We start from the raw sequence: 12,829 nt of genomic DNA on the forward strand, positions 1-12,829 counted from the left end.
TGCTTTCAGAAATCTAGGACAGCTGAACATTTTGAAAGCCTTGAACGTGTTAGTATAACTTTTAAACAAAGCTCAGCAAGATTATTTTTTTGAAAATCCAATTAAAACCATTAAAATAGTGCTGTTTTCTGAATTAGCCACTTAAGCCAGAGAGTGAGAGATCATTCAAGAGGCACCCAACATTATGGAGAAATTAATTAAGCACTAAAAAATGCTTTAAAAACTTGTGTGTCATAGTGAACTGTCTTTAAAATGGTAACTGACATTGGGCTTTTCTTTAACCCTGGTTTTACACTGTACTGTGCTAAAGGTTTTTACACTTTACAACATTTTCTCACTGGTTTCCCCAATTAACCACCTAGAGAAAGCAAACATTCACACTGTACATTTTTGAAGATTAATTCTATTAGTAAAATTTCCTTGCCCAGATTTTGCACATTCCATGATACTCTGCATATACCATTGCAAACAAAGTAGTTCAAAATTATTTTTCTGGAAAACTTTGCCTCAAAGATTTTTGGCTGCAGTGTTGAAACAAGTCTTCAGTATTTTAATAGCAAAGCCTTGTGCAGACATTTAATAGCACTTGAGATATTGAGAAAGATTCAGCAGCACCTGGTTAGCAGAAAATAAGCACAAGGAGTTGGTATTTCCACTTGATCCAATTTCTAATGCCACTGAGTTAAATGCAATATCCTGTGTCCCCTTACAACACTACTACAGCAGTATCCAAAACACTGATTCAAATTTCTTTTGCCAGATTTTGTTTTTGGGTATTGAGAGTTTACAGTTGTCTAGAACTTGCTCAAAACATTTCCTTGAAAAACTGAAAGCAGTTTAAATGATCAGAATTGTCTCTTCTTGAGCATGGTTACTGCTTGGTGAGGGGGACACCCAGATACGTTCCCAAATAACACTGCAAAGAAAAAAGCCGATAAAATTATGTACATTAGAATTGCACATAAACGCCTATACATTCTACATGAATTTCAGCTTGGATATTGAGGTGTACTTTGGACATGCATTTGATTTTTTAATGCAAATTCTAAACACACACTATTTTTATTCAGACGTGTAAAAAATGGCCTAAGCAAAATCCTTTTCTAAATGTAGCAACCTATGAAAAGTAGTATCAGCAAAAGTAGTATCAGTTCAGCAATTTGATCCAGAGAATTAAAATAAATAGATGAGTACCTTCAGTACAAGATGAAAGTTCTCAGAAAAGGCAGCTTCAAAGAACTGGAAGAAAGCAATTAGCTTCCCCAACCCTAAATGAAATAGTTGAAGCTGTATCTGTTTCCATAAAATGGCTTGAGAGAAAATCAACACTTCCCAACCCTCATTAGCACCAGCACATAGTTCTTAATGCAACATCAATAAGAAACCCTGCAGGCTCTCCCCATTTCCTCTCCCTTTCACAACCAGTTCTATTTTGCATTTCTGAAAGGAAAAACTATCAGAACAAAGAGAAGCACTGAGAGCACCTAGACTGGTGTAACAACATCAGCAACAGCTGGAACACCCCACCACAATGGCACACTCTGCAGCCTGGGTACAGCCAGAAATAAGGAAAAAGTCAAGCTGGCTTCATGTGGTTGATTTTATTATTACATACTGATAATACATTTCAACACATCTGATATCAGAGTAAACCCCTGTGGGACAAATAAGTGCCATAATGGAAATTATGGAACGGAAGATTGGTGTGGAAAGTGTGAAGCAGCACAGCATCTGATTAAAAAAAAAAAACCAAACCCAACCAAACAAAATCCAACTCAAAACCAACGAACCCTACCCACCCAACAACAAATCAGTGCCGTGAAAACTTGTGATAATAAGCTTCACTTGAAAAAATAATAAAAAAAAATATCTTAGGAGAGGTCTAAAGTTTACAAACTTCTGAACACAGGAAAAGCCATGTGTGTCCCCACAGTGTATCCATCACAACTTAATTCCATGAAGACCTTTTGCAAATTCAGTGTTTAAATCTTCTACATATTTCATATTCTTCTTTACTGTAACAGAGCACAGTAAGCTGATCTATTCTACACACATTGTTTCACTCTTTTGGGGCAAATGACAATCACAGTTTCTTCTAGCCTTAAATAGCTATTTCAACCAATATATATACATACATGTGTAAACAAAATGTTATAGAAATGGTTTAAAGCAATTTCATTGAAGTAGCCCAGTTCAGCTATTTGTGCTCTTTACCTCAAAATCCAAAGTGCCAAATACAAGCACGAAAGGTTTCCCCTATTGCAGTCTAACAATGATCCCATTTACTCGGTGAATTTGTAAAAATCATTTCAAGCCACAATTCCAATTAATTCTAGAGGGCTGAGAACAAGAGTAATAGATTTACAGTAACTGCACAGCTTGCATGGCCAAAAAAAGTCTCCAAACTCATTTTTAAACTGTTATTAACAAGTAATGGAATGTACATGTGCTGACCATTAAATGCAGAACTCAAAAACAGACACCTACTGCACCAATCCAAATTTGTTAATGCAGAAACATATTTGAAAATATACAAAATCTGAAGTTGTTACATGAAATCAAAACCTGGTTTTAAAAAGTGCACAGTAAAAACTGAAGGTAATTACTATATAAATTATCCACAGAATGTGTATTTCCTGGTTTAGAGCCAACATTAAGTTCTGTTTTATCTGTTACAAGTTCTAAATATTTTAAAGCCATTTACAGCACCAATTCAGTTTTTACTAGACCCAATACCAGCCTCTGCTTCCTGGAACAAACAGGAACTGGATAATGAATGGTCACTATCTGTATCCTGTGCAGCAGCAGCTTCCAAAGGCTCAGCTGTAAACTATCGATTTTTGTTCTTTTTAGAATTTCCCTGCAAGAAGAAACAAGAAAGAGAATGTTATCATTCAGGTAAGGAAATCTAGACAGGTAACATACAAAATCTGATGTCTGATCATTTATGCCTACAGCAAGTAAGGTAAGTCAGACTGAAAAAACACAGTTCACAGACTTCTAATTTTTGACAGATTGTAACCATTTGCTCTATTTGTATAAGCACAGCAGAGGCAAGTACCACATATCTCAACCACAACAGTTCCTTGCTACAACTGAAACCTGTGAAAGACATTTAAGGGACATCCCAAGACACTCAAATGTATTAATTACCACTAATATTGTAAGGGCAGTGAAGGTAAGTCAAATTATAATCCACCTTCAGGTAGCACTCCAAATAACTTCTTATACAATAAATGCATCAAATTAAAAATCAATCCCCCACCATACTGTTTTTTTAAATAAAATAAATTTTATTTTAATTTAGGTTGTACAGATTATTCCTAGTTCAAAATAGAGTTTGTTCCACAGCTAGCCAACTCCCATTTGACCTGCAGTAATTCCACAAAGGAATTGTGGAGTTTAAAATAAAGCTTTGTGTAATAGTTACTTGCTGGCAATTCTCAGTCTTCCTATTTCCTGAAGATAACATTTGTTTTGAATCTAACCAACAACTCTCTCCAAGTGATAAGGGCTTTAAGATTTAGATTTCATTTAGATTTCAACTGCATCCCCTTCTACATTTGGTAACATTTGAAAACCTGTGTGGCTTCTGCTGTGAAATTCTGAGGTCCTTACAGACAGAGTACCACTTCAAGTCTTGGAAGTATAGCAAGTGAGAAATTCCAGACAACATTTTATGAAAACATTAAGTGCTATGGTCAGTATGGAGCCAAGAGCTTCCTTCTGGAAACACAAGGCTTATACACCACAAAGCAATTTTAAAGAATACAATGCCAAATTAAAACACTCAAATCTGAAGAAAGGCAGGGGGAAGAGTTTATAAAATAAAAATCACCATCATGGGATCTTTAATCAGAACAGGGATCTTTTTTTTATTCTTTTTATTTTTTAATCCTTCAGTGACACGTGCTTCCATGCATCCCACAATTAAGAAGAATAATGATAATTTATTTGTTACAGTCAGACGAGCAAAGGGCAAAGGCTTTCACATCTGTTCCTCCCTAGAAGCATCAGAATAGGATATATCATGGTTTAATCACTGCTCAGAAAAGCACACTTCTGTATTTTTCAGCATTAGGTAAGTTAAAAATCTGTTTCTGACAAGTGGGTAGACTCCTTTCCTGGTAAAGAATTTAAGTGTGCATTTCAAGCTCACAGAAGAATACAAGTGGCAAATTTTTCATTCCTACACTAGGGACAGACGAGCTACAATATGGAAATAAAACAGAGAAAGAGACCAGTTGCCAAGGACAGAGTATGCTGCAACCAAAAGCAGTGCAGAAGGGACACTTCTACCCAGAACTTAATCATAACCACCCAGCCTCACCAGCTGGATTTACAAATTGTTCCATTTTCACCACATTGAAACAAAAAAATTGTGCGATCTGCCATCAGAGGATACAATTTGAGAACCTAATGTGATGCAGTGACATGAAGAGCTTCTTCTTTCCCACATGTATGTTTTGCAAGAATTTTTTCATCACTGAAACTTGAAGGAGCAAGTTTGGAGTTTTCTTTCCAAGTAAGAATGACACTTGTGAGGTGATTTGTCCAAGGACAGTACTGCAGGACACCAGATGTGACCCTCACACCCCAGTTGCAGCCAGGGCCCTGTGCCAGCACTGCCAGCTCACCTTACTGGTCATCTTTAGTGTATCAATCTCTTCCCTTTGCTTAGTCAAGGTTTCATTCATACTGCACAGGTGGTCACTCATCATGCTTAACTGGTCCTCGTAGCTCCTCTTTGTTGTCATCAATTCATCCTAAGGGAAAAATAAAATAACCAGAGGGCCTGGCTCATTATTAGTGATAAATGGCCAAGCAGCACGCTCCCACCTCCACTTAGTAAAGTCCCACTTTTGATGTTGAGTGTGTGCAATTCAGCTAAAAACAAAACCTTATGAAAGGAAGTCCACAGCTACTTTTCTTTTACCTCAAGTCTCATGCATGGTTTGTTCCCTTTATTTTTGCGTTGTTTCCTTTAGATTTCTCCCCCACTTTTTATGGCTTACATAAAAGAGTAACAGCTAAGTATTCCACCATTGCTTCCAGCCAGGAAACAAATAGCATTTATAGGGTTAAAGCCTGGCCTGCACAAGAACACATATGGCATCCAAACCTAAAGGAATCCCCACTCCTCATGCAACTGGAGAGAGCTATGATCTCTCTGAGATTACAGAGACATGGGGGATCATGTACATGACTAGAACACGGCAGTGAAGGGATACACACACTTTAGGAAGGACAGAAGGCAAGAAATCATGCTCTGTGTGAAGAAGTGGCTTGAAGATTATTGCATCTCATAAGTAGGAGAACAATAGGGTGATATGACAGGCATCTGCTGCAAGCAGATAAAAATCTCCTATCCACAGACCCTGATCCTCATATGGGATTTCAACTAATCTGACATGTCCTTGAAGGGCAGCAAGGTGGAACATAAGCAACTGAGGAGTTGTCTTGAGTATGGCAAAGGATTTCTTGACTTAATGGGATCAAGAGATGTTCTCTGCTGGACCTGTTACTCACAAGTAAGGAAAAGCTGGTCAGGGATGTGCAAGCTAATAGCAGCCTTGGCTGCAGCTACTGTAAGTTAGTGGAATTCAGGATCCTGAGGGAAGCAAGATGAATAGTAGAATTACAGCAACCCAAGAAGAGTGGATTCTGGCTTCTTTCAAGGTCTATTTGGAAAGGTCCCAGGTCAAACTGCCCTAAAAGTTACAGGGACCCAGGAAAGCTGAATGATCAAGGACAGAAGGAGGAACAATCCAATGCTTAAGACATGGAGTGACTGTGGCAGAAGAGCAGCATGGCTATACAGGAAATATCCAGTTCCACAGCTTGATCTGAACTCTCTGCTCTGACCAGAGGTAGGGAACAAATCACCTTCAGAGGATCCTTCCAACCTAAACAAGTCTATTATTCAGTCTTATGCAGACTACTAAACATACAAATGGTGTGTGCCTGCTATCTTTTCCTAGGAACTTTAATATGGAAATGTTGGAAATGAACAGTTGGAAATGAACACCTCATGCCGAGTTCAACATCAACTGTGGAATTTCTTCAAGGGACAAATCAAAAAAAGTGTTTAAAAAGAATTGTTCATAGGCACATAGGTTCATAGGTTCAAAGCTTCTAACATTTTATTCATGGCCTGTATGGAGCAATTTTGCAATTGAGCTCCTGTATGGAACATCACAGACAGATGAGCAATAATGATATGAACTAAGTGTGAAGACAATATAAAGGCATTTATGAATTGTGTATTTATTTATTCTTTATTGTACTACTGGCTCCTTTCTCAGCTGTGTGGAAGAGAAGGACGAACGGACAGGACACTCACAGGATGGCATAAGAGTTGATTTTTGCTAACAACAGCTTCTTAAAGATTACCCCAAAACTATCTTTGCTTAGTGTTAAGGTATCTATATTAAAAAAATTCAAATCAACCTGGCATTTTTTAAATCCAGGTGCAAGAAAGGACTAAGAATTCCTTGTATCATCTGAAATCAGTCACACAACCACCCCTTTTGACATTACAACTCTCTCATTTTCATGAAAATCCTTGACATCAAATGTGCTAAAACACACAGGTTTGGTCACTATAACTTTTTCTTGGAAGCATGTTCCACTTCAACCTTATACCTGGAATTTAAAGTGTATTCTTTAAGGTTATTCTCTACATACCACTAGACTTTTTATATTCCACAACTCAGGACATAGTAATGGCATGACCAGGCTAGACTGTAAATTGTAATTTTTCTGCTCCAACTTCCCCTTACACATGATTACAAAATGCATCTATTACATTACAGAACAATTTACTTGCCTGCAATCTAGTGATGTTTTGACTGGAAAGCTTCAACTCTTCTGTGAGGGATTCCTTGGACTTCTCTGCCAGAGAAAGTCTTTTGGCAAGGGCTCGACACTACCAAGAACAGGACAGAGAGAGTACAAGGGATCAAAGTCAGTTCCATGGTATTGCCTTGTGGCATCCTTAAGTGGTTGCTTTGGACTTTTCCATCTTTCTGTGATACTTGGATTTCAAGAAACTCAGAGCTTGTGCACATTTTTAAATGCAGAGGTAATGGAATAGTTAGCATTAAATGTTTCATTTTACAGAGCTACCATATTGCCAATCCTCTAAATATTGTATTTTTCACATAACTGCTACAAAAACTTTTCATAAGCAAAAACCAATAGAAACAACTCACTCCACACAAGGCTCAAATACCACTGAAAATATGGTTCCCCCATATTATGTCATCTTCCATTAAAAAAAAAAATTTAAGAGGCTTTTCTCTGTTAACCTGGAGCTTTGGTGTATTCCACATCATTTATTACACAAACCAAAACAGACATACTTTCAAGAAAAGTTCCCTCATGACTTGAAACGAAAAGGAAACCATAGATACAATGAATCATCTTGTTCATTCTTGCAGCACAACTTATGTCTAAGAGCCAATTTTCTCAGGAGAGTTGTTTCCACCACTTCATAATACACTCAAATATTTTTGAATGACATCAGCATCACTATAAAATTAAGTCAAAACTTCCTTGGTAACTAAAGCCAGCTGCTTCAGCTTATGTGAACAAACCTATACATGACACACATTATACTTCTTAGTACAGCCAAGACAAGGCTACCAAAGGATTTATTAAACATAAAAAGTTCTTTTACAGTATCTGCTTTTATACATGCTAGAGCACAGTCAAAAAATATTCCAGAACAGATTTCATAAAACATTATGCTCAATACATTGAAACTCACTATCATAACACTTGCCTGTGGGAAGTTCAAAAAGAGATTTACTGTCATTGCCTGTATGCTCACCTCAGCATGGAAGTGCACTGATTTGCTGTCAGCAAGCTGCAGGTGAGAGGTCAGCTCTGCTATCCTGGCCATGTAGTGAGTTTTTATCAGGTCTTCACGAGACTCAGCATCTGGAGCCTGGTAAAGAAAAATTTAAGCGACAACATTTATGTTCAGCAGACTGAATACCTGAATCACAACATTGACTCTATACAGACTTTTTTCTTCTTTCCTTCTAAACCCTGGCTGCTCTATCAAAAAGTATCAGATTCCCCAAACACAACAGACAAATTACAGCAGGCCACACTACAATTTGTCACCATGATGGGGACTCTTAATGTCAGATTTCCTTACAGGACAAAGAACTGATTGACTTGCTTTAATGTATCAAGTGTCTGATGAAGATGAAAATCCATTGCAGAGGTGAACAGGTTTCACCTCCATGATAACTTACTGTCTCTTCCCAAAAAGGAAGAATTCCTTCACCTAATTGTATTTCAGAAGCATACCAAAGTCATAACTATTACTAATGCTGCATGTTTCAGAAGACATTAGAAATTTCAAACAAAATAAAAAATAAAAAAGCACAACTCCGTAGTTTACACACTAACTCAGTGGAGTCAGCTTTCACATGATTTGTCATTACCTTCCAGTTCAGCACTATGCAGAAGCCATTAAGAACTTTTATCAGTTATCATCTAGCCCCCTACCCCTTTTTAATCACACTTTCAGAAGACAAGGAGTGAACTAAACTATGCATCAGTTCCCTGTGATATCAGAAAAGGGAAAGCAGTAAATCTTACTCTCTGAAGTTCCTGCTGGAGCAAGTGTTACATCATAGCAGGGCTAAATAAAGAGTTGACATTTAGTCCTAGGGCTGGCCCAAGGCTTGTTTCAGTGTGACCTCTGCTTTGTACCCCAGGCACTGCAGCCAGAGTGTTTTACGCAGCTTGAGCCCTTCCTCAAAGGTTAAGAATTGAGGCTTGGAATGCAGTTTGGGCTAGTGAGGCACAGACAGACCAATGCCTTCTTCAAATTACAGAGAGTAGACCCTGACTCCAGTTCACACTGCTCCAAAATGCTTACACGGGCCAAATAACAGTTCATTAACAGAAGAAGAAAATTCAGGAACACATGATTTCAGAAATTTGACCATTTACTATATAAAGACTACATGGTCAACTTGTGCCATTATACAGGAGTATTCTTAGTAATTAGACCTGTGGAATAAGTTTAGCACAATCAGAATGGAAGTATTTAACAGATGGACTTTAATAATGTTTAAAACAGATTACCTTTTCGTTATCAGTAGTTACAGTCAACATTCCAATCTAGAACAAGGAAGAAAATACACTTAATGAGAACTGCAAAAAATCGGTACCATAGCTGTATTTTGGTTTCAGTCATAGAAGGACTTTGAATTTAAACAATCTTGAAACCATTCAAAACTGAAATCAAATTTAAATACTTCCACCTGTAACATAAACAAGAGTGGTTACATGAATGCCTTGAGCAGAATTAAACCTGACATCAACTCTCAAAAATATATCTCCTGTCTTATGAGGTACACAGGGAAAAGGCAGTAAAAGCAACAAGATGCAGCTGGGCTTGTGCAGTTATGCAACTGCTTGAGCATATGAAACCAATTCAGAGCCACATTAGCACACTGAAACATTACTTATCATGTTTAAGAGGAAGGAAAGTCAACCTGGATTTCCTGAATACCTTCCAAATTCCTTCCTCTCCCCTCTGACTAGTAAGCACTGACAAAACTCTACAGGAGCAGTGTAAGCCAATACCTGGTTTCATGAAAGGATATCTTCACAGAGAATCAAAGGGGTTTTTTCCCCCTTGATCTCAACTAGAAATTTATGTTTATGGGAAACATTCATACAATATGTTGACCTGTGAGTAACATTCTCCTCAAATTCCTAAGGATTCAAATAGAGGATCAAAAACTTAAGATGCCAGTTTACTTCAAAACTGGGGATTTCAAAACAATCCACTGGTTATTTTTATTTTGGAGCAGGAAAGTGGAAAAAAACCCAAAAACCAAGAAACAACAACAACAAAAACAAACAAAAAACTCACAACAAAAAAAACCTAAAAACTAGCAAAAAAAACCCCCAAAACCAAACCAAATGAGAAAAGAGAATGCTATTGAACGCTGAATAGTTTATTATTTCTTACAGATGACATTCCTGTTAATACCACTATGCCACTTCAGAAGTGGAATTCAGGGGAAAGGCCAATCAATTTTAAATATGTGTAGTAAACAGGAAAAAGCCATTTACCAACACAGAAGAGCAAGGAAAGAATGCATGCTACATCCAAAAGCAATTGCTTAACCCAAACTGGCCCTAAAAAGTCTTCAAACCCATTTACAAATACTACCTACCTACTTCCATTTGCTTTAACATACCTACAAAAGTATTGGAAACACAGGGAGATACACACCACTTGCAAGGTTTCCTAACTACAGACAATCAGGAGGTTAAGCACCTATTATTTCCTCAGTTCCACAAGTACAGAGCTACAAAAATATCTTCACAATACTAAAGACAGCAAACAAAGTCTCAAAATCCAAGAAGTGCCAAATTCTGCAGAAAGAATTTGCAAGCAGCTTTGCAAATACAAGGACCCCAAGAGTGAATGCTTTTCAATACAGTCAAAAGGCTTTCATTTCCAGTGTTCAACTGATCAAACAGCACTGATACTAAAGAAAGTGGATTTTTCTCTATTGAAGGGAAAGGTCACTTACCAGACTAGTGCTCTTAATAGGTTCCCTCAGACTCTTTTCTGTGGTTTCCTTCTTTTGTTCTGCTATATTTGGCAAAACTGAACGCTCCTGGATAGTTTCAGTTAAATGTCCACTAAGAGAGTTCTTCAGTTTTTGGTTTTCTTTCTCTAGTTTTATTTTAGCTAGCTGGGCCTCCAACATCCAGTGTTCTTTTTCTTGTTCAAGTTTTGCAATTTTCTCCAAACTCTGCTGGACCTTCAGGAGGGAAAGTTTACAGTCCAGGTTATTGAACCCAGGGTGGAAAAAAGCCACACACAGGAAATGTTTGAGGACAGTATTATTTCGAACCCTTACATAAGTGAGTTAACAAAGTGCAGTAGGTAAACAACCACTGTTTTGAGCTGTATATTTAGCTGTGGTTCTTTGTCCAAAATGGTCATGTTATTTAATTAGTCTGAAGCATGAACAGCTCATAAAAACAGCAACATCGGACTAGGTGAAAAACCAAAGTAGGGAAGAATTTTATAAAAACTTGAAAGATGTGTACTTGACACTATCACTATCTTTTCCTACACTAGAAAGACAAACTGTCCCCTTCCAGCTGTCCCACCTCACACAGACAGAACCACCCACTTTGTCCAGGTAAGAAAACAACTACAGAACAGAACACATCCAGTCACTGCACATTTCTGCTGAAATTCACTTTACTCCTACTAATACACTTAGAATATTGGCAACTACCAAAAAAAAAATCAAAGTACTTGCTTCTGTAACAGTTCAATAACAATAAGTCAAGCACTTATTTTGCATTTACATTAATTATTAAAGATAACCTGACATAATCCTGGCTCCTGTATCTATCTACATATACATTCTGCAGACACCCAGCCTGACAAGGGTTTCACTTTCAAAACTCTGCAAGACATCTACAGTCTAATTTTAAGGTTCAGCATATTCATATAGATCTATAAATGACCACAGACACAAGTTTGCCTTTACAAACTACACTAACATATATGTTAGTACAATTTATACCAGAATACCTGTTGTGCCAGACCTTCCCTGCTTTCTGTAGAACTCAGGAGAACTCTGCGATTGGCTAAAGCCTCTTCATAAGGCACTGAATCTGCACAAGGCTGCAGAAGAATGAAAAAAACCTCTTAAAACATGCTACACACCAGATCAGAACATGTATTCTACTTCTATTTTCTTACTATTTTCCTTACTTTAGTGTTGGAGTGTGTAAAACAGAAGCCTCTCTCAGTCCCTCAGAGAGAGATCAGAATGTAGGGACTGAATTAAAACCTTTAGAGAAATTAGAGTATATTAAGCCACAAAGACATGAAGTAGAAGTGTAAGTTTTAGTTTTAAGTGAGTAGAAATACTATTAAGTCACATAAATATGAAGTAGAAGTCTAAGGTAAGTAAGAATATACTTTAAGTGCCTTAAGAGAATAAAAAGCACTAGTGTAAAGTTTAGGCCTCAGTAAAAGTTAAAACACTTAGCCCCAGACATAAAACATAGTAAGAATATTGCTTACATTTTTTAGATAGAATAGATAGAACTATTTGCATTGACAGAGCTATTATTTGCATTAACAGACAGAGTAATACACATAAATTATGTGTAAGAATTAACACCACTTTCATGCTACAGAATTGGAATTCCAATAGGTTTAGAAGGAATGTTCTATTCGTGTTTTTAGTTCATTGGATAATTTACGAATAAAAATCCCCTGTACTAGGGTGGAAAAGGCATCCTCCACCACGATCATCATCACTACCACCAAACCTGGAAGAAGAACCAGAAGAGAAGAACAGAAGAAGAAACACCAGGGAGCTGCTGCCTCTGCTCAGGACTCTGTACCAGAGAGCTGCTGCTGCTCCTGCCTCTGCTCAGGACTCTATGCTAGAAAGCTTTAACATGAACTTTGATAATCTGGACTCTTTGCCTTTCTGACTGATGTGCTTCTACAATAAACATGCTTTACAGCAACCAACAACTGCATTTTAAACCTATGAAAATCTCGACACTTTAGTTAAGGGCAAAAAAACCCATGTTCCAAGTGCTTACTGGGCAGTAGGAAAAAACAGTTTGAGTTCTCAAGAAATACTGCCCCAAAAGATACAGTTGAATAAAAAGTGCTCAGAAAACTCCAAGTGTTAATTAATAATCAAAGGCATCTTAAGATCCTCTTTACAGACACTGCAGTAAAGTGATTTAGTAACAACTGCTAAGCACATCATGACTTAATTTTTAATTTTAATGGTAACAA

At 37.3% G+C, this 12,829-nt stretch overlaps 1 protein-coding gene across 1 annotated transcript in view; it reads right to left on the bottom strand.

Moving 5' to 3' along the window:
• Positions 1–1,582: 1,582 nt before the first annotated feature.
• PPP1R21 (protein phosphatase 1 regulatory subunit 21) overlaps positions 1,583–12,829 on the bottom strand; it is a 31,513-nt gene continuing 20,266 nt past the window's right edge. Inside the window, exons 16-22 of the mRNA XM_033055128.2 lie at positions 11,597–11,689; positions 10,575–10,808; positions 9,109–9,144; positions 7,835–7,951; positions 6,830–6,928; positions 4,638–4,766; positions 1,583–2,860 (exon numbers count right to left, since the gene is read on the bottom strand). Coding sequence (XP_032911019.1) covers positions 2,831–2,860; positions 4,638–4,766; positions 6,830–6,928; positions 7,835–7,951; positions 9,109–9,144; positions 10,575–10,808; positions 11,597–11,689 — 738 coding nt within the window. The 3' untranslated portion in view covers positions 1,583–2,830. The remainder of the gene's footprint in view (positions 2,861–4,637; positions 4,767–6,829; positions 6,929–7,834; positions 7,952–9,108; positions 9,145–10,574; positions 10,809–11,596; positions 11,690–12,829) is intronic.

This window comes from Catharus ustulatus, chromosome 3, assembly GCF_009819885.2.
Source record: "Catharus ustulatus isolate bCatUst1 chromosome 3, bCatUst1.pri.v2, whole genome shotgun sequence".
Lineage (NCBI taxonomy): Eukaryota > Metazoa > Chordata > Aves > Passeriformes > Turdidae > Catharus > Catharus ustulatus.